The 24,314-nt window shown below is 45.8% G+C and overlaps 4 protein-coding genes across 4 annotated transcripts; 2 read left to right on the forward strand and 2 right to left on the reverse strand.

Annotated features, from left to right (window-relative positions):
• Positions 1-719: 719 nt before the first annotated feature.
• On the forward strand, positions 720-8,599 carry LOC135395181 (transmembrane protease serine 9-like). Its single transcript, XM_064626421.1, has 11 exons — positions 720-973; positions 1,038-1,128; positions 2,054-2,240; positions 2,316-2,470; positions 2,947-3,151; positions 5,564-5,671; positions 6,690-6,909; positions 7,229-7,325; positions 7,381-7,564; positions 8,203-8,354; positions 8,429-8,599. Exons 1-11 carry the CDS (start codon positions 720-722, stop codon positions 8,597-8,599), a joined length of 1,824 nt encoding a protein of 607 aa, XP_064482491.1.
• A 791-nt stretch (positions 8,600-9,390) lies between these two features.
• On the forward strand, positions 9,391-10,724 carry LOC135393850 (uncharacterized). The gene has a single exon (XM_064624163.1). The coding sequence runs from the start codon at positions 9,499-9,501 to the stop codon at positions 10,609-10,611; it is 1,113 nt and encodes a 370-aa protein (XP_064480233.1). The 5' UTR covers positions 9,391-9,498; the 3' UTR covers positions 10,612-10,724.
• A 206-nt stretch (positions 10,725-10,930) lies between these two features.
• LOC135393851 (protein ILRUN-like) lies at positions 10,931-19,377 on the reverse strand. The gene is made up of 6 exons (XM_064624164.1): positions 19,073-19,377; positions 18,243-18,397; positions 16,311-16,508; positions 14,828-14,977; positions 13,825-13,946; positions 10,931-12,976 (listed from the first exon to the last, which is right to left on the reverse strand). Exons 1-6 carry the CDS (start codon positions 19,225-19,227, stop codon positions 12,905-12,907), a joined length of 852 nt encoding a protein of 283 aa, XP_064480234.1. The 5' UTR covers positions 19,228-19,377; the 3' UTR covers positions 10,931-12,904.
• Positions 19,378-19,501: 124 nt separating this feature from the next.
• LOC135393852 (pre-mRNA 3'-end-processing factor FIP1-like) lies at positions 19,502-24,286 on the reverse strand. The gene is made up of 5 exons (XM_064624165.1): positions 24,111-24,286; positions 23,319-23,513; positions 22,203-22,556; positions 21,467-21,700; positions 19,502-20,622 (listed from the first exon to the last, which is right to left on the reverse strand). The coding sequence occupies exons 1-5, from the start codon at positions 24,252-24,254 to the stop codon at positions 19,771-19,773; spliced, it is 1,779 nt and encodes a 592-aa protein (XP_064480235.1). The 5' UTR covers positions 24,255-24,286; the 3' UTR covers positions 19,502-19,770.
• Between the last annotated feature and the right edge of the window lie 28 nt (positions 24,287-24,314).

Consider the following 24,314-nt stretch of genomic DNA (forward strand, 5'->3'; position numbering starts at 1 on the left):
TGAATTTTGCAGGGTGTCTCATCCGAGGAAAAATAGTTCTATTGGTACAATATGCGTCGCTTTATTGGCATTCTATCGCTTGTGGTGTAGTCTCCATTGCGAAAGTTGGCTTCACCTCGTCACACCAAATAGCGAACGCAGGATCTTCGTAAAGCACGCTTCACCAAACGCTCTCAAGCGTGAGGTGAAGCCAACTTGTTTAATGTTAGTTCTGTAAAGCGTACTTCTCCTAAAGATTCCATGCGCGTGGCGAAGCACACTTGCTATTTTATATTAGTCCCGTAAAGTGTACTTCGCCTAAGGACAGCGGGCGTGAGGCGAGGCCAACTTGTTGTTTGTGTATCGATCCTGTAAAGCGTACTTCTCCTTGTGATTAGAAGCACCAGGCGAAGCCAACTTGGTGTTTGAATGTCTGTCCTGAAAAGTGCGCTTCACCAAGAGCTTGCAAGTGTGAGGCGAAACCGACATACGGAGAACTGAAAAATAAAAAAAATAAAATAAAATAAAAGGAAGAAGAAGAAAAGAAAAAGACGATGAGAAAACAAAAAAGCTAATGCGTTCTCTGTTTAAACTCCGCACTTTCTATCCTCCTGAATCGAGCTGCAATCGTCCATAATTCCTGAGGAGACTGGTCCGTATTTATAAGATGCGTTCAAACGCCATGTTCCCTTGATGACACTCCTGTGACCAACAATACTCGTCGCTACTTACTATAGTCAATGCAGTACCGTTTACTATACGGCACAAACGAGCCACCTACCTATACGTTTAACGTCCTCATAGGCTGCGGAAAACTGGGTGGAGATTCCACGGAAGCCCACCCTAAGATCGTGGGCGGAAAAGACGCCAAACCCCTGGAGTTTCCATGGCAAGTTTCCTTACGAATGATGCGCAAAGGAGGTCTCAGCGGCCATTTCTGCGGTGGATCCCTGATCACGGATAAACACGTGCTCACTGCGGCCCATTGCGTACAGTAAGTGACATAGGTGCACCTAACGAGAAGCCCTTTTTTGAGTTGCCTCTTTAATTCATCTCAGGGAAGGCGATGACAACAAGTATGCGGTGATCGTAGGAGATCACCAGCGTAACGCCAACGATCCCACAGAAGAACTCATCGAAGTGCAGAAAGTAAGCATCGCTCCAATGAAAAGGAAAGACACGGAGGACAATGCAGAGATGTGCTGCCTGTTTGATCTATAATTATCGCGCGGGAAAATACTCTATCTCCTGTGGTTACCGGGGCAATATTTCTCCTCCAATGCTTGCTTTGTAGAAGCTAGAAGCTCCGGTGGCGCAGCGGTAACGCGTGCGCTTGGAGACTGGGAGGTCCGCGGTTCGAATCCGCGGGCCGTCTGTGCCGTCTGGGGTTTTTCCTGGGTTTCCCTCAGATGTGTAATAGGCGTATGCCGGCACAGTTCCCCTGAAGTCGGCCCATGGACGCAGCTATCCTCCCCCCAAGCGGATTCCGCTCGGTCTTCCACTTCACCCTTTCCTCTCCTCCTCTCCACCACCTTTCCCTTCCCGAGAAACATGCCGCCTAATCAGGCAGGCAGACTTCTCGGGTTCCTCCCAACGACACTCCTCCTCCTCCTCCAGAAGCAAGCTACAAGCTTTCATGCAGTGGACTGCTGTTACTTCTTCAAAGTGGACCTTGACCCAACCCTCTACATTCTTCAATAGAAGCTAGAAGCCAGTATACACGCCTGTACAGCGTGCTTCACCGCGTCATACGTATTAATGCGGCGAAGCAAACATCCGCAATAATAGCATTGTACAACTGAAACGATGCTCGTTGATTGTTACGCATTCTAACCTGCTTAATCCCGGCCAAAGCGTAGAGGATGCGATTTTCGCTCGAATATTTCTTTTTCTTTTTTTTTCCTTCTTTTTTCTGACTTCATCCACAAGAAGGGGTTGCGGTGCAACTGAGCAATCCCGCTCCTGATTTCTGGAAGCAGAAAATTATCGTGGCTTACCAAACCCTACACTCTCAAAATGGCCTCGGAATGACCTCTAAATGATAATCTCTAACCCCCGTGTTCTTTTCACTTAGGTGAAGGTGCATCCCAGGTGGGACTCTCGAAGAATCCGGAATGACGTCGCCGTGCTGACCCTGGCTCGTCGACTCAACTACACGGGCGCCGACAAACACCTCTCTCCCATATGCCTACCCAAGGAGAACACGACTGTCCCAGACGATGAAATCTGCACCGCCACTGGTTGGGGACGCACTGAGTACGGTGGGTACACTGTATCCGACAGGTCACCTACGTCTACGTGTCTACGTACCTGTAACCATTTGTAATCTTTGGCAGGAGGTGATCTTCCCAAAGTTCTACAAAAGGTGAACCTGCCCATTGTTTCCACCGCACGCTGCCAGTCCTATTATGACGACATTTACCCTATCACTGTGCAAGGTGATAAAATGATCTGCGCTGGATACGACGAAGGAGGGAGGTCTACGTGTCACGTGAGTAAAAGGGCCTTCACGTTTTTTCCGCGATGTCATGAAATGCTGCCCATGGTGGCTTTCTATGGTCCACTTGCTTGCCTCGTTGGAGCCCGTACGAAATACTTGGAAGGAAGAAAACATTTTTGGTTCGCCTCATGCAAGACAAAACGGCGTATGTGGCACCGTTGCAGACGACAGTCGTGTGCATAGGAATTTGTTTGCAGACGACAAGGCAAGTGAGCTACAATGGCAGGGGCAAGCGCAGCGGACGTTTAGCGGACTAATATTTGTGAGGGGAAGGGCAGAGGACTAATATTAAGAGGATATTTACGTGACACGTGATATTTGGAAGGTAAGCCTTGGAAACACGGCCTAAGAATCACGTGACAGCAATTAAAGCGGGTAAAAAGAGCAAACTCGGCAATCGGACAAGGATACTCGGGTGCCGTAAATTTTCGATACAGTTTTCTTGTCTTTTGATTCTTTCTGGACAGGGCGACTCCGGAGGGCCTCTACAGTGTCCTGGAGTAGGAGACCGCCAAGTTATCGTCGGAGTCACATCGTGGGGCGTCAGATGCGCAGGGCCCCGGAGGCCGGGTGTCTTCGCCAGGGTTACCAACTTCTTAGACTTCATTCACGAGCAGGTGCAAGAAAAGGACGAGGCGCCCTCGACAGCAACTTGTCCTCCGTGCCCTCCCTGTTTCTATCAATAAAATATTGCTTTGCAAGCAAAACCCGAATCGTCAAATGTATTCTCGGACTGTAAAAGACTCGCTGTAAAATGGCCAATGGCAGATGGGGGATTCTGGAACCCGCGAGAAGGAGTTTATGTGGCCGTTCTCCAACTCACGCACAAAGTAAGATTTCGTGTATGTAGGTGTAAGGGTTGCGGGACCATACTAGGTGATGGAGAGAGGAGAGTAGCTCTAAATAAAGAGAAGCAACAACAGGTAAAAGGAAAAATCAATAAAGGAAAGTAAAAAAAAATGTAAGAAACATGGCGGCTTGGGGCATATAGGCATGACACAAGGTACAGACCGAGAACAATGGCGAAAATGTTACGCAATGAAATTTGGCAGGGTAAGCCCAAGCCAAAATTAAAACTCGCTTCACTGGCGCTTACAAAGGAAAGAAAGACCGACCCGGCTTTGACACATTTTCACAAAGTAATTTACTTCCAAGCAGAAGCTTTTTTTTTTTAAATCGAGTGGGCCATGTAACATATTTGAGCCTCGGAGCCTACAAAGCATGGGAAATACGTTTTTAGACCCCAATACTGAACTGTGGGACAGTTGGTTATTACTATACAGAGTATTTCAGTGTGTTTCTTTTCTTTTCTTTCTTCTTTTTTGCTGGGTTTTATCATTACGAAGAATTACTCGGAAAGCCACTAGACGAATATCCCTTCTCTGGGGAAAAATTCCTTGGATGCAGTCGCACACTGATAATTGTCAGCTTGAACGTGTGCGTCGAATGTGACCACGTGCAGAAGTGCGTGCACAAACATCTCGGCAGCTTCACATCACAGCTTCGCCGCACCAATGTCTGCACCTTAAAACATTCTATAGACGATGTAGAAATTACGGTCTGCATACATCATGCTAGATCTCTTAGACGAGCATTCTCATCTGTTCCACGAATAAAAAAATTCATATGTGCTACGAAAATGTACGCCACTGTCGCTATCGTTAAATACAAATTTCTGTACGAAATATCGTTATTCTGCCTGTACTTATCTACTGTCTGTTAGCGGCGCTGCCGCTTGTTAACGTGGTATTTGCATGTACTGGACAACTGTGTGCATTATTAAAGAGGTTGAGGCTGTGACGCTTTCACATGTGTGGTTCATTGCATGCATGCCCAGAGTACTGAGGGGAAAAAGTATTATTTCTCTACGTGTCGTACTTAGAGAGATACAAACTCTTCAACAAGCTTCGGCGTCGAGCTCTGACGTCACCTGAGCGAGAAGTCCTTCCTATTGATTCTCGTAAACACGTGACCTCTCCAGTGGCCGTGACGTCGAAGCCGGATGCGTTTCAGTATTCGCCGTGGCGATATTCTACGCATTGCTATAATGTACGCATGTATTCGTCTGTTACATTTATCAGGCACAACTTGTGTCGCAACTCCTTTGACGTGCTTGGTGCCTGGTTTATAGGCTGTAGTGGTTTTCCAGTGCACCGCCACGACACCTTACGAAATTGCGAAGTAGATGTTACGAGACATACCTGTCTCACACCGGATTTTCACAACATATTGTTTCACAACCTGAGGCGGAAGTGTCACAAAATTTATTTCTGGTTTTGAGAGATATGACGTCATAAAGTGAGCAATCTGTCGTGCGTCTGGCAACACTGCTGCTCTCAGGTCGATTTCACGTCCCCCGTTCAAGGTCCTCGCCACAGTCACTGGCAGTCCTCCAACAGTTTTTTCTTCTTCTTGATTCTGTGTTAGCGCCGCGAAGCAACTGTGGCTATGAGCGACGTACAGATGTGGACAGATGGAGAGAGGACAGCAGGAAGGAGTAGGGAACAGAGGGGTTAGTATGCGTCCTGGGTCGACTTTCGGGGGAACTGTGCCGACATTCGTCTGGAAAGTCTTCGGAAAACCCAGGAAAAACGTGAGACAGCGAAGCCGGTGGTAGGATTCGAACCCACCACCTCCCAGTCTTCAGCACGACCTTGACTACCACCAACGAGCGCCTTAACCCGCTCGGCCAAGCCGCTGGTAGTCTTCCAACGTGGGGCGGAGAGCGGAGACGCGCGCTCTTACCGCGAGACGAGACACCATAACTCCCGATGACGTCACCTACTCCCGGAGAATCCGAAACTATTAAGTTTTTTGCGGGTTTGCAAGAAGACTTTCTGTTGGCCAGAACGACGGCAGGCTGATAATACCAGCTTATGATATGCCGGCGTCCCGAGTTACACATAGCGCATACAACACGCGGAAGTGAAGACAAACGGCCATACGCCAGAGGTCAACACAACATCTGAACGCTCGTGTGGATTGATATATCTCAGCAGACGGACTCGTCGCTGGGTGAACGACACAACGCGTGATGGCCCGCATCCATTAAGAAGTGAAACAATGACAAGCGAATGCGAACAGCACGCCTGTCTATAGTGCATACGTGGAAGGGACGCAGTCGCACCCCAAACATGTTGGCCTGGGCTCTGTCAGCGTTCTTTCTCATCAGCACTGCACGCGGCGAAACAGGTAAGGCTATTACAAGGACCACGAGTCAGTTGAGTGGATAGTGGTTGGTCAGTAGGTGGCATACTATTTATGCAAATATCGGCAAGCCAACTGCAAGGATTCCTTCAAGAGACTATAACATAGGTATGGCTGGATGATGACCAGAAACTAATCAGACCAATATCCGTGATGACGAAGCCCGAGTGCGGGCTACAAGAACAAGGACGAACACGAGACGTATTTGTTCTTGTATCCAACGCTCAGGCTTCTTCGTCGTGGATTTAGTCCACTAGCTTGCCTGCGTTTATGCAATTTTATCAAGTTAGTCCATCATGACTGCCTTATCCCCCCCCCCCACCCCATGGTTTTTCAGGCTAACTATTTCCACTCTTTATAGTCAATAATGTTAGGTTCCAAATTCACAGCATGCAGAAGCTTTACACCGCATCCTTGCACCACCTGAAGAGCATCAGCTCTATTAGATGTGCTCCGCATTCGCATAGTTAATATGTTAATATATATATATATATATATAGCTGAAATGAAAATTGAAACACAGACTACGAAGGTACGGGAAGTAAGAAAAAAGGGATAATTTATTTACATTTAAGATACTTGGAATGCTAAAAGGGTTGTCGACGTTTCGACAGTGGCACTGTCTTCGTCAGGACTAAAAAGGACTTTTTTTTAGTCCTGACGAAGACAGTGCCACTGTCGAAACGTCGACAACCCTTTTAGCATTCCAAGTATCTTAAATGTAAATAAATTATCCCTTTTTTCTTACTTCCCGTACCTTCGTAGTCTGTGTTTCAATTTTCATTTCAGCTACATATATTCGCGGTCGTCCGAACCCCATTCACCAAGTATATATATATATATATATATATATATATAATATATATAATTCCCGGTTAATATGACAATTCCGCATTATGACCCAATTTTTCGGGAACGACCATGGTCACAATAACGAGGGTTCACTATATACCGTCAACATGATTCGAACTGTTATAGGACACGAAAGTGCTTTGTTGTGCAGAAAGGTGTGGCATTCGTGGCCCCAGCAACACCGAAGCTGTAAGCAAGAGAAATGGCATGCACCGGATCGTTGGTGGTGACGATGCGCAACCGCTCGAGTTCCCATGGCAGGTATCGCTCAGGAGGAAGATCCCCATCGTCAACATGGACATGGGACACACATGCGGAGGCTCCATCATCAGCGACAGGCATATCTTGACCGCTGCGCATTGCGTTGATGGGTAAAAATTGCTCAAATTCTGTCGGCCGTTAATGGGTAACACATGAATTGAGTAACACAGGCCCTGCGGTGGCTCAGTTGTAAAGACTTCGGTTCAGTGATCGCTAAATCCCCGACTGACACGACGAAGAGCATCATGTGAGGGCAAAGTCACTCCTGCTGGCCGGGAAATGTGACGGAATTCAATTAAACCTCGTCTATAGGGTGGCCATGATTAAATGGATAGCGTTTAGATGTTTTCTTTTTTTTTGTATGTTGTTGTTGTAAAAACAATTCCTGGAACTGCTCTATGGAAGCAGCTGATACAACACTGCTTCCAGGCTATTCTCCTTTCCATCAAATTTCATCGTGACGGTGGGAGACCAAAATATCTACACCAAGGACGACAGCACGGAAGACGCAAGGGCGGTTCGCAAAGTGAGTAGGTCTGGCAGGGACAGCAGACACAGTCTGAACAACCGTTGCTGCGCAGTTCAAGCAACACCCTCTGTGGGACAGCGAAAACATAAACTACGACTACGCCATCCTGACCCTGCAAAGACCATTGGACTTCGATGGGAAGCATCGCAATCTGATGCCTATCTGTCTGCCCAAGAGGAACGAAAGTTTCGACGGCAAGACCTGCACTGCGAGCGGATGGGGACTCAAGGGAGTCCGTGAGTTTTACGCCTTTGAACAGGGCGGGGAGCATATGGCTTTCCCTCGACAGCAGAACACGGAAAAGTCGTGAGAAAACATATACACCTTGTGTGCTATGTAACGCAAATGAAGGGTCCCCGATGTATCTCGGGTGATGCAGGGCCACCTTAATATTTCTTCATAGTGTCTACATAAGAAGTATATATGCATGTAAAGAGGGGGCTCAACACGAAGATACGCTAAATGCCTCAGTGCAGTCTAGTATTTAGTCTTCTATGTCGCGTGGAGTTCGAGACGAGGTAACTCGCGCTTTCCTTTCTAGCAATTCGAGATTTATAACCGAGCCAGAGGTCCCAAAAGAGAAGCCACATGGACTATGCGAAGTTACGGCCCATGTTACTTCTACGGTTTTTGTCATTTTGTAGCGCCACTCTCAGCTATTGAAAAGTGTCCTTTACTACTATTAGACATAAAAAAATAAAAAAAATCGGTTGGTACGTGCTTGATCTAGCCCGTGTAATTCGTAAGAAAGTTTGGTGTCGAAGAACTCCGCAGAATTTTATATTCAGCATGGCAGTCTAGGTCAGCATACTGTCGAAGTTCGAAAGTCCACAGGAGCCTCAGTGTTCACGTGAAGCGCCATACCTGGTTTCAGGAGAACGACGACCCCCGGCTAAACTTCAGAAGGTCGACTTGCCTATTTTACCTCACGCCGTATGCCGTGACAACTACAAGGACGTCAATGACGTTCGCGAGAACACCATGATCTGTGCTGGCTACAAAGAAGGTGGAAAGTCTGTCTGCATGGTAAGCACACGTCAACTTTGCGTGAATGCTATAGGCACACGTGTTTTGTGCGTTCATTCGTGGAATCGTTCCAGGGCGACTCTGGTGGACCACTGCAATGCCAGAGGGAAGATGGCCGTTACGAACTTGCTGGCGTGACATCGTGGGGCGTGGGCTGCGCGGGACCGGAACACCCCGGAGTTTTCTCGCGCGTTTCTACTCAGCTGGACTTCATCGAAAAGGAAACAGGCCTAGCATCGAAATAAAAGAAAATATAGCAGGCCGTCGCGTACAAAGGCGATTTTCTAAGATGTAGTGCATTCGTTGCTAATGTATAACAGAGTTGCAACTCAATAGAGGTTGTGCCGGAGGGAATAATGCATTCGTATGAACAGTGACCAGGAATCACACGGAACCCTCCTTTGGTTGAAGATGATTCCAGGAAAATGTTTCATTCCATGTACCAAAACTGCGGTAAGAGTATCCTTACGTATAATTAAGTCAAATCCGTGAATTCCCGTTGTACTGTTCAATGAATACTCAATATTCAGTTAAGAGAAACGTCGTAAATGATGTCAACCAAAAGACTCGAAATCTTCGGCTGCGTTGATCGCTTGCAGCATAGTTAACAATAACGCATCTTCATGCGGCGGAACTCAAAGGAAGGCCACCCTAGCGGCGCCTGGGAAAATGAAAGGGGAGTGTGTTTCGCCGCCACGCTCAGCGCCCGTTCGCCTAGTTTCCCCAAGCATCGCAATCAGGGCCAGCGAGAGATGTGGGACGGGGAGGGGACCCCCACGAATCAATGCCCCTAGTAACCATATAAAGATGATGATGTTATCGGGACGTGAGGAGGGGACCCGGGCATGACCCATCCCCTGAGCCAGTAATTTCTCTCGCCGGCCCTGGTCGCAAAGGTGCTTCATTGTCTGCGTTAATGGATACCCGCGCGAGATACGCCACAAATGTTAACCGACATAATAAAGAAAAAAAAAAATAAAATTCACTCACGAAGGCGATGAGATAATACATGAAGACGACGACGACGACGGCGGCACCTAAGCACGGGCAACCAGCTCGAACAACTTTCAAAGAAGAGCTGTCAAACGGCATTCAGTTCGCTCGGAACAGGATCTCGTTGTGTCCAAGTGGGGTCTCCCTCACAATGGAATCGCATCCTGTAGGTTCTAAGTTGCCCTGCACTGTAGGACATGGGATTGCCTCGGAGCCATCTGCAGAGACGGGCAAGTTCACCAAGGTCCACCCCCGTGGTAGCACAGATTGCTTTCTGTGGCTGTACAAGGACCAACGAGGTTGTGCTCATGGACCTTATCCCGAGGAACGAATGGCCACTTGGTTCATTGCAGGTAACCTGAAGATGTCACTTCCCGTGAAGCGAGTTTGCGACGTGCAGTTCCAGCTCCTGGGAGACATCATCAAAACCACGGGCCGCGTCCCCTTTCAAACGCATGAACAACGTCAGGGAACGGCGCCGTCCGATCCAGGGTGTAGCCTTCCCTTGACGTCGCATGTGATCCCTGTGCGTGACGCAGATCTCATGTCCAAGTCATTTCCCTTCCCGGAAATGCAATCCCTCTACCCGCTGCCACGTCCATCCGCAGTTACCCGATTCCTTATCGGTCACGGCAGGACGTACGACAATATTATACCTTCTACAAGCTACATCCCTCTACTTGCTAAAGTGGAACCACTCTCTGACCTTCCCACACTCTCCAAAGTGCAATCCCTACCTTCGCCAGGTTCCACCAAAGGCGATGCTAAGGAACGGCGTCCAGAACCATCAGGAGCGCGAGCAGACTGCAAAGTGGGCCACCAACGCACAGCGATGGTAACTCTGGTGCAGCCTTCACCGCACAAGACTCGGTCGCAGCACAAGACCACAACGGGAAAGGCGTTAAATAAGGGCAAACCTGCCACGTCATCTGCCCCAGCTGGAACAGCGACGACTAACGCAAAAGACACCGATGAAGAGCGACGCCTAGCAGCCGACCGGTACTTTACCCGGTGGTCCTGCACGTCCCTCTCAAAATTTCCGTCCTACATCCACGTCCCGACTTTCTTCGAGCTGCTGAGAGACGTGGAGTCGAACGCTGAAATTCGAGAATACGTCCAGATGCATCTCGGGGATAGCGAAGACGTCAGGGGCTTTGCGCAAGAGTTTATCCGGAAGAGGGCTTATTGGAAGTGGGTGACTGGTAGGAAAGGACCTCTAGATGTGTCTGAAGATTCAAGTGGTCTCAAGAAAAGGGTCAGATAATTCAATCTATGTATAGGCGATAAATTATTTTCCGCAATCACAAAACTCAAATTTTGCTACTTCATTGCTGGGAGATGGACTCATGTGCAGTAAAGACACGTGCTGACAAAAAATAGCAGTGAGTCTTGACTGTCGAAGGAAGGAATTTTCTATACAAGCATGTAATACCATTGTACCTATATTTACAAAGCCTTCACAATATTTGTATTTTTGTTCAGAATGTCACCGATACAGATGTCCGCTATGAATTGTGCTTGAAGAGGACCGTATCTAGATGTGTATTTTATTGTTGATCTCTTCCAACAGACACACCCATGACTTGAAATTGTATGCTAGTTTATTCCTCCCTGGGAGCACTGGCATCAAGTTTTTTTATGGATGCCAGCACAGACTTAAACATCACCCGTTGTAAGTGTTGCAACAGAATGACAATTTCTCTGCAGGACCGCAACACAGAATCACAAAAAGTACACACTTTAAATTAGGTTCCACAGAGAATTAGAAAATTGTAATATTAGTTGGACTAAATCAGTTATGATGATGTCTTGCGAGCAAACGGAACTGCACCAGGACTATGAACATCTCAGAAGCGTACTATAAAGTAAATAATTCTGCATCCTTGTACACAAGCTTTAGAATACCCCTTTATCCAAACGATAGTGATGTATATGTCATTTGAACATAAGCTAAAAATAATCATCTGTGAGGCAGTATTTCAAGAACAGTCTCTTTGGCCACACTTTCAGCAGCAGTCTCAAAAGCAAAGTTCAAAAGCTTTGACACAAACATGTGGACGGAACTTATGGTAAAACATAACCAGCTACAAACTGAAATTGGGGAGCTTTTTTTTAATATGTAATGCACCCAGCGTGATGCAGTTAACTCAGTTAATTGAGCAGAAAATGCATCAATAGCAAAAGTGCTACGATGCAGAGACTCACGAACTGAAAAAACTTACGTACCACCTTGAAAAAGAAAACAAGATGTGCCAGAATGCGACAAATCACACGTCATGGAAGAATGAAACTCGTGATGTGTGCTGCTGTATTGCTGCTACCCCAAAAATGGCTATTCCAGCACCCCTTGATACGCACAGTGCAATTACAGAGCATCTCTACTCAATCCACACATTCAAGGCAGGCTCTTTCACTGTAAAGCTGAAGAACACTCAACCACAATACTAAGATATCAAATGCTAAACTGCTGTTGAAACTGCGTGTGACACAGAACCAAACTACTGTCTTCAGACACCTTAAGGACCATGAAATCTTGTGAGCTTCAAGTCAGAGAAAGGATGGTCGGCATGATGGCATTTCATGCCAGTCCACTATGTGAGGGCAACAGTTGTACAACACCTAGACTGAAGGGCAAGTTGACAGATGATCAATGCGACATGCATACGCTGTTTCTGTAGCTGGCATGCTCTCAACATGAAAATGAAACTAGGTCAAATTGGGAGAAACTGAGATAATAGTGCCATATTCTATCAAATGCAATGCTATATTTCTCTAAAAATTATATTACAACGTTTATTATAGGAAGAGTAGATATAAAGTGAAGGGGTTGCTAAGCTGTCAGGCTCAATGCGCAAGTTTTTCTTTGTATGTATGCATACACTTCAGCTCCTGCTGACTGGTTTTAAAAAGTACAGTCCAAAAAACTGGCCCTTGTGTCTGGCACAGAACAGAGCTCCGAGATATTTCTAAACTGAATCTGATTACTGGCTTTTTTTCAGAATAAAATCGCAACATCAGAGCGCAAGGTGTTTTCTAGGTATGCCTGTTTTCACAATCAATGCAGGCATATAAAATTTACGGTTCTCCACTCACGTGTAGTGGTGTTAGAGCTCCGACTTCGTGTAACGAAATGAGAATTTACTTTCCAAAGTCAACAAACGATCGTGAGGCAGGGTACAGTTTTGGCAGTCCAAGACGGGTGCAACCTGCTATAAGAGCCACGCGAGCAAAAAAAATTGGTACGCCCCACACGAAAAATAATGACAGTTTCGCGCTGCCCAGCCCAACGTTCCGAGCCCATGCTGTCTTCTGCTGACTGTGACGTGTTGTTCTACTGCCCTTAATGGAACACAGTTGGTGGTTTCTGTGTCCGTTAGGAAACTGAAGAGGAAAATACAGTAAATACACATAAAATAGACAGACAGCTTTAGGTCAGTCACACGATGTCACCAGGGAGATGATGCTGCCAGCACACACGCACAATCACTGTTCATGTCCACATGCACCACGCGGGAAGTGAATGGATGGGAGGAGAAAGTAGTCCGCTCTCCAAAACCTCAGGACATCATGTCATCCGGACTACTGTGGTCTGGTGCCGATGAACATCTTAACGCCGTCTCATCTGTGCTCTAAAGTCAAAGCATAACGCATTGGTATAGCGTCAACGTGTCGACAGAAGACTACCTAAGTGCATGCCACATCTACAGCCTGAAATTTTTAGGGTTTAACCCGATTCTTCCCCGAATTGAATGTTGCCTCCTCAGGGTTAAACCCGACATTTACCCGGCAAATTGCCCTCACCGAGATGTCTGCAGGAACGCACACTAACTTGCTTGGCAGAAAAATGCATTTACATCACCGTTTGTACCAAACCAGTCCAGCTAGTTTGAGTAACAGAGCCCACTTTCTCACCAAATTTAGCACACTACAAGATTTTCCACCCAAATTTGCATGAATTGAGAGCACATGTTTATACGGTCAAACTCCTTTATAGCGAACCAATTTTTAATGAAAATACCACTACAGCAAATTTTTTTGCGGTCCCGCTGGAGCCCTATAGGTCCAATAATGGACATCCTTTTTAACGAAAATACCTTCACTTCAAATTTTTTTTGCTGTCCGCTGAGTTTCGTTGTAAAGGAGTTTGACTGTATACCAGATTTTTACCCCCGAATTTAGAAAAAATATTTCCAGAAAACTTCAGGCTATAGTCACACCACAGGTGGTGTAAAGTGTGAGATATCACCAAGGATTTCACGCAACTTCATTGTCACGGCCACTCTCTTTGGGAAATTTCTTGGGAAATTTTTCAAGGAAATTCTCTTTGCGAAAACTTGAACGTGGGAAGGAAGATTTCAACCCCCATTTCCCTTTCCCAAATGCACTATCAAAGGCACGCGTTTTGGAGGGGTTACACCTTGGCTGCAGTATGCAATGCTCTCAGTTTATTTTAGGCAAGAAACTCTGTCAGACTCACAGGAAGATGCAAGCTGATAGGTGACGCAGGCTCACTATTGTGTTGTTGTAGAGGAGGTGTAGCAGGAAAACTCATAAACGGAGAACCTGCCCCATCTCCTCCTCCATTGATGTCACTCGTACCTGTCAAAAAGCATGACCACGTGCATGAGGGCAACCTCACAACTGGAAGCATCCACGCGCAAACATATATGCTCACGAGTTTGAATCTTTGTCAGTAGTATCTATGCATATGCTGAGGATCAGAAGGTTTCATTATTTTCAAAAATCTTGCAACACGATTACGGAAAAAGAGAGAGGAATCCCAACTCAATTTGTTGCAGCGGCAGCGTATTTTCCAGTGATGGCCAGTAGTTAAACTACCTGACTGAAAGTAGTTATCAACTACTTGCAGAAATGTAATGGCAACTACTAGTTAAACTACTATTTCGAGTAGTTAACTACAGTAGTTAGGTTACTGCAGGCGCCAACTACTTCCGATTTTGCCGCAAGCTTTACGGCACGACTGCGCTTCCGACTTTTACCTCGAGCTACTCGTTTGATGAGAACGGAGGTGCAGAGCAATTGTGCCGTGCATGTGTACTAAACCTTCACTTTTATCGCAGCTTGTGATTCATATTTAGGTGTCCAAGAACACTATAGAATGGGATTGGTGTTGACGGACAATGCTAAGTAGTTATAAATGTAGTTAAAATACATTGCAGTAGTTAAAGAAGTAGTTTTAACTACCTCCCCCAAAAAGTAGTTGAACTACTAGTTAAAGTACTCCATCGCGAAGTAGGTAGTTGTTATAGTTAAACTACTGTAGAAGTAGTTAGTGGCCATCACTGGTGTTTTCTCACTCGTATGAACTTTTATTTACTTTGAAAAGTTTGCACACGAGTGCTAGGACCCCCCCTCGTTTCCCTCATTTTCTCCTACACACAGATCTGTTCTGCTGCGTCAGACGTGCACTATGAAAGACTCTTCCAGATACTCTCGAAACAGGACTACATGTTGCTCACCGTGAATGAACTTGGACAGGGGACTGCCAAAAGGGTTATTTGGTAACGGAGAGGATCGAGGCGGGGAACCCAGTTGGTGAAAAGCCTCCATCTGCTGGGTGACCCCGAGGAGGCCTCCTTCTGCTACAGTTACTATAACCCAAATTACTTCTGAAAAACAGTGGTACACTCGATTCAGTTCATACAGCTTCTACTGTCCCTCCATCTACCCCCAAGAAGCAGGCCATGTGCAATGTGTGTGTGTGTTATAGTTAGGGCCTGACTTTTTAGGGTTAAACCCGTATCCGCCCGATATTTACCCCCCGAACAAAATCTGTAAAATTCGGGTTTAACCCGAATCTACCCGAAAACACATGGGTCGCGTGGCACACTCATAAGCGTGCATTAAAATAAACTTTGATGACATTGCTAAACATTAGTTCCATGTTAAGACAAATTTTTATTGAACAAAAAAAAAAAAAAACCCGAATTCCTGACGACAGAATATGCCGTAACGGGATTTAACCCGAATACACCCGAATTTTCAAATGAAAAATGTCACCAGATATTTACCCCCCGAATTTGCCCAAAAATAAAACCCGAAAAAGTCAGGCCCTAGTTATAGTGTTAGGAGGCTGCACACATACGGCTGGTACATGTGTATAGATTCAGTGGAACGTGGTATGATATCTTGATTTTACGCGTGTATCACTGAGGTTACTGCTTATCAATAGCCTAATGCACACCTTATGAATGTCTGATTTTTCTCTGTATCTCAAGAGGTCAACGCTCCAGTGCAGTTAAACCTGAGAAACTCTGCAGGGAGATGCACCGCATGAACCAGGGCAATAGCCAAGGAATTACACTGTCTGTAACATTAAGATAATGTAGGGCCCAAGTTCCGACAACTGTATTAACATATACTAATATACTGTACTAAAGATATAAAAAACTACAATACACAATAGAATACAATACAATATGCTAAAGAGCAGGGGGAAGAGTCAGGATGTCCTGACCCCCTCCTCAATTTCTATCTTCACATAAGTGTTTACTTGACCTAGATCGCGTATCTCCCATGCTGGCCAAGGCTGGACCCCCCTCTCAGAAATGTCCTGGATCTGCCCCTGCTAAAGAGCTATATCACTGAGTACTGCTTTCGCATCAAGGAGAAGCATGCCTGTCAGATTTGCATTCATGAACAACTCAGATTTGCATACGTGGATGCGGATAAATTGAAAGGAGCTGGCATCCTTAACGTATCGCAGCACTGCCATTCACTGCGGATGTCAATATTTTACACAACCGATTTTATTACAACTTTTGAGGATATTACAGGCTGTGTAACGCTACCCTATTTGTGATTCTGTGCAGCAAAGCGTATAATCTGCTGGACCAGAAATGTAGAAGCCATGTGCAGGTTTGTGTTACACAATTCCTCGTAATTCTACACACAGGGTACTCACTGCACTGCGGATAAACCAATAAATTGACAAGGACTCACCTCCAAACGCCTGACAGCCAAGAGCCGCCATTTGCCATTGCCCCTGATAGATACCAGCCTTTCCAGGACTGCCCATTTCAACAGAGACGTCCGTCGTCTCCCCAGGCCTCAACGATTCTACGGGCACACTGTCTTCGTGGGCCAGATGGTCACCTCCAACGAACTTTAGTAAACATCCAGGAGGCCATTCCGTCTCACCTATGCAGTAGTTTTCCAATGAGAAATAACCCATCCACTTACAAAGACAAAAACAAGTCTGTTACCATACAAGCCACAATGTACACAATAATACCACAAAAGTTGTCATTTGTTGTCAAGTTGTCATCTTTTTATGGAATTCTGCAAGGGCCAGTGTGTGGTAGCCAGAAAAAAAGAAAGAAAACACATACAGTATATACATTTTTTTTTTTTGGGGGGGGGGGGGGGTCCTATGGGGACTTTACATGGGGGAGGAGGATGTCCTCCTTGTTTTCTTCTCCCAAATGCACTACCAAAAGTACGATTTAGGGGGGGGGGGGGGAGGTTGAACCCCCTAAACCCTACCCTGGCTATGCCCCTGGCAAGGGCCATTAAAAGCATTTATAAGTACAGGGTGGGTGCCTTAAAAGGTCTGTCACATTTTCGTGTGTGACGCTATATCTACTTGAGAGACAGGCTTCTGCTACCACACAGTAAATAATTTGTGCAAGAGAAATGTACGAAAAAATCGTGGTTGCCGCACACAACATAATAAAACACGACCACGCAAACTTTCGCCTTCGTGCATTTCCTACGCGCTATACCGATGGATTGAGACGAAAGTTTGCGCGGTCATATTTATTTTGTTACACAGTGCTTGGTAACTACAATTTTTTCATGGGTTTCTCTGGCTTAAATTCTTTACTCCGAAGCAGCGAAAGTCTGTGGAAGTATCACGTCATGTACGAAAATGTGACTGACCTTTTAGAGCACCCACCCTGTATATCAGACTGACACTATGGCAAGGGAAGTTGAAAGACTGATTATATGTATAAAAGTTGTATACCTAACGCACTGCTTTTCACATGATCACTTATTACACTGTGGCACCAGCTTTCTAAACAACTCACCAAATGTCACTGCCACTGGGATATCACAGTTTCAGGGCGATGCAGGATTTATTGACACATTATATAATGACACATTAATGCCACAATGTTGGCGAGCAATCTCTGCTGTTTGTTTGGCATGGAACCGCAGTGGCCCAGTTTCTTTATGAGGACTTAGAACAAATTAACCAGAGAACTTTCAGAACAAAAATTACTCACAATCCTGAAACCACGATATGATCTGGAGTCAGTGACTAGCTAAGTATCCTGGTTTTCTGGTTCTTTGAAAAGAGATTACAAAGGCTCTTGTAATGATACAACAAGCATGTCCCTTTTGGGCAGCTACTGTGAGCTGAAGTGATGCTGCTGTCCATGTAATTAATGTTCGTTTTTGACTTTCTTTATCAGATAGCTGGAGGCTAGCTTTGGAGTAGCCTATTAAGTTCGCAAGATGGGTTACATCATGTCCATATCATACTTTACTCCAAAGCATACGTGTTTGAATCACTTTTCAAAGAACTGTGTGTGTTCTGAAGACGTGAAAAGTGTTCATAGCACAGAAGTGCACGATGCTGCTGCATCTTGCAGTTTCCTCACATCTACCTCGGTGATTTATATATGCATGTTTCCATTATGTTTCATATATGTTTCATTATATGTTTCATATATATGTTTCATTCATTTCATATATGTTTCCAAAGCAAGGAAGATTACAACACTGCATCACTGCCATCACGTGTAACCTCCCACCTCTATCGACACAATTCGTGCACCAGGAAACAAAGATAAGGCGCAACAAAGGTTGCTTGGAATGCATTGCTAACGGATGGTGTGTGAACCAGCTCAGGTCGATTTTCATGCCTACCTGTGTTTTGTATCCTCCACGTTTTAATAAACCTAGTGCTTGGAGGTACAGCTTCACCTTCCCCTATTGTAACATCCTTCACGAGAGTCATGCATGCACCACAATCTTTTGGAGGTTCAAAATCAAAGTATGAGCAAACAGCGGCTTGGAGGTTCCTGAAATACGAAAGACACGGATTAAATGCTTTCACAAGGGCACATTTTGGTCCATACTGCACTGTTCCGTGACAGCGTAAAAATCGTACTTTGTACGTTTTTTCGCAGTTCGCTGCAATGCTCTTTGGTATTTCCCCCCAAAGTTTTCACGTGAATGCTCTCTGAAGTGACTTGAGATTTAAAAACAAACGTGAGCTGCACTGCAGCAAGACAGTACAGCCAGAGTAGAGCCTTGAGAATAATGTAACAACGGGGCAAACAAGGCTATAACACAGAATTGCTCAATCGCTGGGACAGGCACGGGTAGATGCCTTCTGTTTTTCTCAAGAAAGTGCTCGCAAATTCTGTCTCTTCGCAACTCTTTCTGCGCAATTTTGTCGTTTATTGCTCCCGATTTGTATCACGCAAAATTGTGCAATCGACAATCTGCATACACACAGTGCATTGCTTTGCAATAGGAAACGCATCGAGCTCCTGATAAAGACACGTCATTCAGAATGTGTTAAAGAATGTAATTATACAATAACATCTACATAAACAGCAAAAGCATGGTGCAAAACAAACTTCGGTTGAGTGATCCAGTAACGGTGCAGAAATAACTAACCCTAACAGTTTTTTAGCTTTCACGTACTGTTCGTGACATAATTATAACCACGGAGAATTATGATCACGTACCAGTTGTTCATGTCCAAGAAAAACGCACATCCTGCAGGATTTAGTTGGTTCCCCAAGAGTTTCTGGAGTTGAGAAATCAAAACATCTCGATCGGTGGTTCCCAGACAGCTGAACTGCTGCAGTAAATTCAAGTCCAAATCACTGTCAACATCCATCCTCTGATGCACGGCTCCGACTATCAATGAAACTATGTCCTTCCCCGATCACATGCTGGCTACATCAGCCTTAAGAACTTTTTTAACCTCATGTTTTCCTCACATAAACAAAACCAGACGCCATTACCGCTGACTACTGCTGGTGACGTTTCCGCGCGAAGCATCAAGGGTAATATTACAATTAGCCACGTGTGATAAACAGTGACTAGCAGATTTCTATATTAAAACGAAAAGAAAAAAAAAAGCAAATGTCAACACACAATAAAAGCCAGAGCACCAGGATGAGGAGTTTATTACAGAGTTGCAAATTGATCAAGTACAAAACTCAAGTGATCATGATTCATACGTGTGAGAACACAAATTTTATGAATGGCAACAGGAAGAAAGAAATGTACAGCACATTTATAAAGAAAAGCAGGAACACCAACTGTTCCATGCCATCTCGGTAACACACGCCCCTTTATGAACGTCTTCTAACAGATAGTAACGCCATGTTTTCCCAGCCCTGGAACCAGAAAGTGGGATGCTTGCGGTGCGCATCAACTATTCTCCTTTTTCCTCTTCCTGTTCTTCCTGCGGAGGTTCGGGTTCAGCCTCAACCTCCTCCGTTACCGTCCGTTCCTTCTTTGACCTTTTGTGTTTGTGCTTGGACCTTCTCTCTTCATCATCGTCGTCGTCCCTGTGGTGCCTCCTTCGTGAGGACCGATGACGTTCCTCTTTATCTCGATAGTCCCTATGCCTGCGCTCCCTTTCGTACTTTTCTTCTTCGTACTCCTCCCGTTCTACGCCCCGCTCTGAACCCCGCTCTGCTGCTCGTTCCGCCGCACGTTCGCCTCCTCGCTCGCTCCCACGTTCGGACCCTCTCTCCGATCCCCTCTCACCACGTTCCCTGCGATCTCTGTCTCTCTCCCGATCCCTATCCCTGTCCCTGTCTCTGTCCCGATCCCGATCTCTCTCTCTGTAGTAGTCGCGGTACCTTCTCCCGCGCTCTTCGTCGTCGTATTCCCTCCTCGACGACCGGTCTCGTTCCCGATCGCGTTCCCGATCCCTGTCCCTATCCCTGTCCCGATCTCGTTCCCGTTCCCGGGGCCAGGAAGAACTGCTATCGTCGCCGTAAGTGGCACCGTAACTGGCTCCGTTGTAGAAGGAGCGTTCGTCGTAGGATGAGGACTGTCGGTCCGAGCCGCCTGGGATCGGTGGGGGCGGGTGGGTGAACCTGGGCGGGAAGTTTGTGTCGTAACTGGAAGGGATCCCCGGAGGTGGGACACCAGCTATCATGGGAGGAGGCATGCCCAAGGTGCTGGGGTCAGGTGGCAGTCCCATGTAGCCCGGAGGAGGAACGTGGGTGGGGGGAAGCGTCATGGGCATCGTTCCTGGCTCAATACCTCCGATCACCTGCGTGGCAGCACAGAAAATTTAAGGTGTAAATGTTGTAACACTGTAAAGTTGAAAAAGTTTAGTGACACAATGTCATTCTGGTCCTTCTTAAGAAATCAAAATGTAGGGATCTACGAAAAAGCTTATGTCATGCTCACTTCTTGATATTGAAATGTTTGAAGGGGAAAGGACCAGCAACATGATTTGACTATAAGTCCGGGACACATACGGAAAGAACGGTCAAAAAGAAAGAGAGCGGGTCACATAAACCCATAATGGGAAAATTTAGAAAGGCTCTCTCCGCTGGAGAGATCCACGAGGATTTAGCGTAGAATCTACTTTGGTGACTTTCGTGATATTAACTGGGTAAATGGGTTCAAGGCTTTGACTGGTAAGTTGAACCAAATTAACTAAATTAAGAACAGTCACAACACAAACTTAAAACGCTCAAATATATTAGCACGTGAAGCTACGGAAGCATCTGCAATCGTGGCATATTAAAATAAACAATGATTGCATTAACAAACACCCTGGCCCACTCCCAAATTGTTACACCCCCCTCTTCAATGAATAAGCAACGGGTGACTGTCAAGAACATCCTTCTATTGATAAGGCCCGCACGGGCTTGGAAACATTAATGATTTTACTTTTTTTGTGTCGTGTTCAGTTGTGACCTTACCAGGTAAGGTTCCCTGTCGGCCACTCGGTATGCGAATCGTTTCGTTCTATTGATTTTGTACTATGCACTGATATTTTTTGTATTTTCTTGACTTTTAGAAACAACAATCGTGTTTGTTTCACACTGTTTCAATGTACACAGAAATAAACTACGTGTTAGAAAAGCTGCCTCTCCGATATTAACCTGTATGACCCCTTCTTTTGCGCCGCCAGGACGTCTGCTGGGCAGGGACGGTGCTCCTCCTCCGATGACATCGATACTTCCTGACATCTTGCGTCCAGGTGGGGGCCCCGCCTTCTTTAGTGCTGGACTGCCTCCGAGCACCACGGCTGACGTCACCGTGTATTTGCTGTTTTCATTGATTGGTGGGATGGGCAGCTGCATTTCCTTACCAGCACCCAGTGTGTGAAGAGTTGCCTAGCGGAGGAAAATCGTGGGTAAAATAAGAGATGGAAATATATTGCCCAAACAAAGCTGCTTTCACATTTACAGGATAACGCAGCAACATGAACATCGACACTGACAAGTTCGAGCTCGAGATGCAACGCAAGGCAGCCACCTTTTACTATGAAGTGTAAGGGAAATCAGTGTTTCTATAGTTGATTTTAACCACACTTATAAGAAAGTGAAGTTGTGATCAAGCCCTTTACTGTTTTCTACCCGTTCAGACACCCTAAAAAACGCTACGGGCAAAACTTTTCTTGTTTACACTGCTAGGTAAAGATTACTATCAGTGGAACTGAATATTCTATCCTGAATTTTCATCCACCTTCAAGTTAAACTCGTGCAGCTACACAAAACTAGAGCTTTCCAATAGCCTAATACAAGGTTTCAGGGGGCTCTATCACCCTGATCCCTCTGCTTGTGTCATCAATGGTTGCTCAAGTATTGCTTCCCTGACCTGGCAAGATGTGTTTACCTTCATGGGGACATTATTTTCGGCTCTCAGCTTCCGCTGTCGTTCGCAGTATATCTTCCAGGTGTCTTCGTTGAATCCATAGTTGAAGTAGTCCGTGATATCAGCTCCAGGCTTCCGCCATGGTTTGTCTTCCAGGGACTCGATGTTAAATTCGTACACGGGAGTTCCGTTGACGGTGCCCACGGCATCGATGTCGAGGCCCTTGCTGGGCTTGCCGCCCACACCTGGCAATCCCCCCACAGTACCCACATAGCCTGCTCCTCCGCGCTTGATGTTGAGGTTCACCACCGTGTTGGCCCCTCCAGGTCCAACATATGCGGAATAGGGGGACGGCTTGATATCCCGGATGGTAACCTATCAAAGTTTGGGAAATGTCAAATGTAAAGCGTAAATATGAGCATGCTGAGCTTCCAGGTTCAGAAGAATGTGGCAGAATGTCGTAGAATTTCTAGCAATGCACAAGTGTGAGTATTGCACATTAGGTATTGCCACAGGTGCCAACTGATTCCGGCAGATCTAGAACTCTTCGCCTATGGGTATTGCACTTCACAGCGGTCGTGATGGAATCTAATATTACTCAGCCGTTCACACAGCAAGCATAGTAACAGCAATGACCCTAGTGCTGGTGCATAGAAATTGCAGACGACGTTTCCTTCAGCTTGAGAAAGCGTATGAATAAAGAGCACAGAGAGTCGAGGCTAGCTTTTCCTACGGTGTGGCCCCTAGGTCTTGACAAAAGTAATGAACTGTCTCTCATTGCTAAGCATGTTGTACCTCATATCTGTACCTCCAACACACAAGCCAATACCAATCTGCAGGGGAAGACCCAATACTAGGAACGACAAGAAAAACACGCATGAAACAAGATCCCAACTTTTGTGCTGCTTTTACATGTTTGCATTGTATTTCATGATCTGTCTTTCGTGATACACAGTTACATTACGTAGCTCCCGTTATAGCCTATTCGTATCCACTCTGAAGTATGTTACAATAAGAACGTTGCCTTGAGACTTTGTCAAGTAGTTTACTAGTAGTTTACTTAGTAGTAGACTGTGTCAAGTCGAGCCACAGTGTTAAGTTTTAGCAATTGTGGGAGGAAAAAAAAGAGTGTCTTACTTGAACGTCATCATCGTCGTCGTCATCGTCATCATCATCATCTTCCTCCCCTGCTTCTGCATTGTTGTTGTTCTCCTCGACGCCACCTTCTGCTTCCCCAGCCTTAGCTTCCGACTCACCCTCCTTGGGTTCATCTCTGACAGAGGTGTCGTGGGGTTCTTTTTCTTGGTCAATCTCCCCCGTTTCTGAACCTTTCTGCAGGTTTGAAATAGGAATAAAAAGGACAGGTTAGCTATCTAGTACTACTTGCTTAGTTCAACTTTTACAGTATGCATTTCTGCTGGATGTTGATGAACAAAGTGTTCAAGAGTGTTTCTCGTTTAAGTTCGAAGTATGCGAGTACACAACTTTCCCTGGGCGTGCAACGTGGCACAAACTGATTAATTTATATTTGAGAAACTGAAGGTGCCTGTGGAACACAGAAAATTGCGTCTGCAAAGTGTGGTACACGCAAATAGATTTGAAGCGCTAAACTTGACGACTATGAACACAATTTATCTGTTCCCTTCCCTGGTAACATATAATGACATGTGGCACACGAAAATTATTGTACCGGTACTCGTAATTATGCTGGTATTGGTCTGATGACCCAGTGCAGTATAGAACCTCATTTACGTAGATCAGGCTGACGTTAAAGGAACTGAAACCGTAGCCTTGGCTTACTGCACAACTTTTCACTCAGTTCCGCGTCCTGCAGTCCGTAATATTCGGTAATAAATTACATTTGCGGATCTGTGTTTTAAGCTGTTGTCGGGCCACGTTGCCTCGTATAATTCTCGTATTTCAATGTACCTGCTCATCTTCTTTATTGTTAGACAGTACGGGGTCATCTGCAGTTGCTGGTGCATCTTCGCTGGTTTCTACTGTACCATCTCCATCAGCTTTCTCGTTTTCTCCATACAACCAGGCATCATCATCTTCTGCAGCCGCCGCCATTTCTGTTGATTTCTGTTGTTTGCCAGCCAGCAGCCAATGGCAGGTAAGCCAAAAAAGTAG

This window comes from Ornithodoros turicata, chromosome 5 (assembly GCF_037126465.1).
Source record: "Ornithodoros turicata isolate Travis chromosome 5, ASM3712646v1, whole genome shotgun sequence".
NCBI lineage: Eukaryota > Metazoa > Arthropoda > Arachnida > Ixodida > Argasidae > Ornithodoros > Ornithodoros turicata.

Bases quoted from the DNA above. Each gene is read 5' to 3' on its own strand.
- LOC135393851 (XM_064624164.1), bottom strand. From the start codon at position 19,227: ATGGATGTTGACAGTGATTTGGACTTGAATTTACTGCAGCAGTTCAGC. The intron at 18,398-19,072 runs GTACGTGATCAT...TTCGTATTTCAG, and splicing joins TTCTTGGACATGAACAACTG to GAACCTCCAAGCCGCTGTTT. The intron at 16,509-18,242 runs GTAGGCATGAAA...ACTACTGCATAG, and splicing joins GTGGAGGATACAAAACACAG to GTGAGACGGAATGGCCTCCT.
- LOC135393852 (XM_064624165.1), bottom strand. From the start codon at position 24,254: ATGGCGGCGGCTGCAGAAGATGATGATGCCTGGTTGTATGGAGAAAAC. The intron at 22,557-23,318 runs GTAAGACACTCT...AAACTTTGATAG, and splicing joins ACGACGATGATGACGTTCAA to GTTACCATCCGGGATATCAA. The intron at 20,623-21,466 runs GTTAATATCGGA...GCTGCCACGCAG, and splicing joins CAAAAGAAGGGGTCATACAG to GTGATCGGAGGTATTGAGCC.
- LOC135395181 (XM_064626421.1), top strand. From the start codon at position 720: ATGCAGTACCGTTTACTATACGGCACAAACGAGCCACCTACCTATACG. The intron at 2,471-2,946 runs GTGAGTAAAAGG...CTTTCTGGACAG, and splicing joins GAGGGAGGTCTACGTGTCAC to GGCGACTCCGGAGGGCCTCT. The intron at 5,672-6,689 runs GTAAGGCTATTA...TTTGTTGTGCAG, and splicing joins CACTGCACGCGGCGAAACAG to AAAGGTGTGGCATTCGTGGC.
- LOC135393850 (XM_064624163.1), top strand. From the start codon at position 9,499: ATGGAATCGCATCCTGTAGGTTCTAAGTTGCCCTGCACTGTAGGACAT.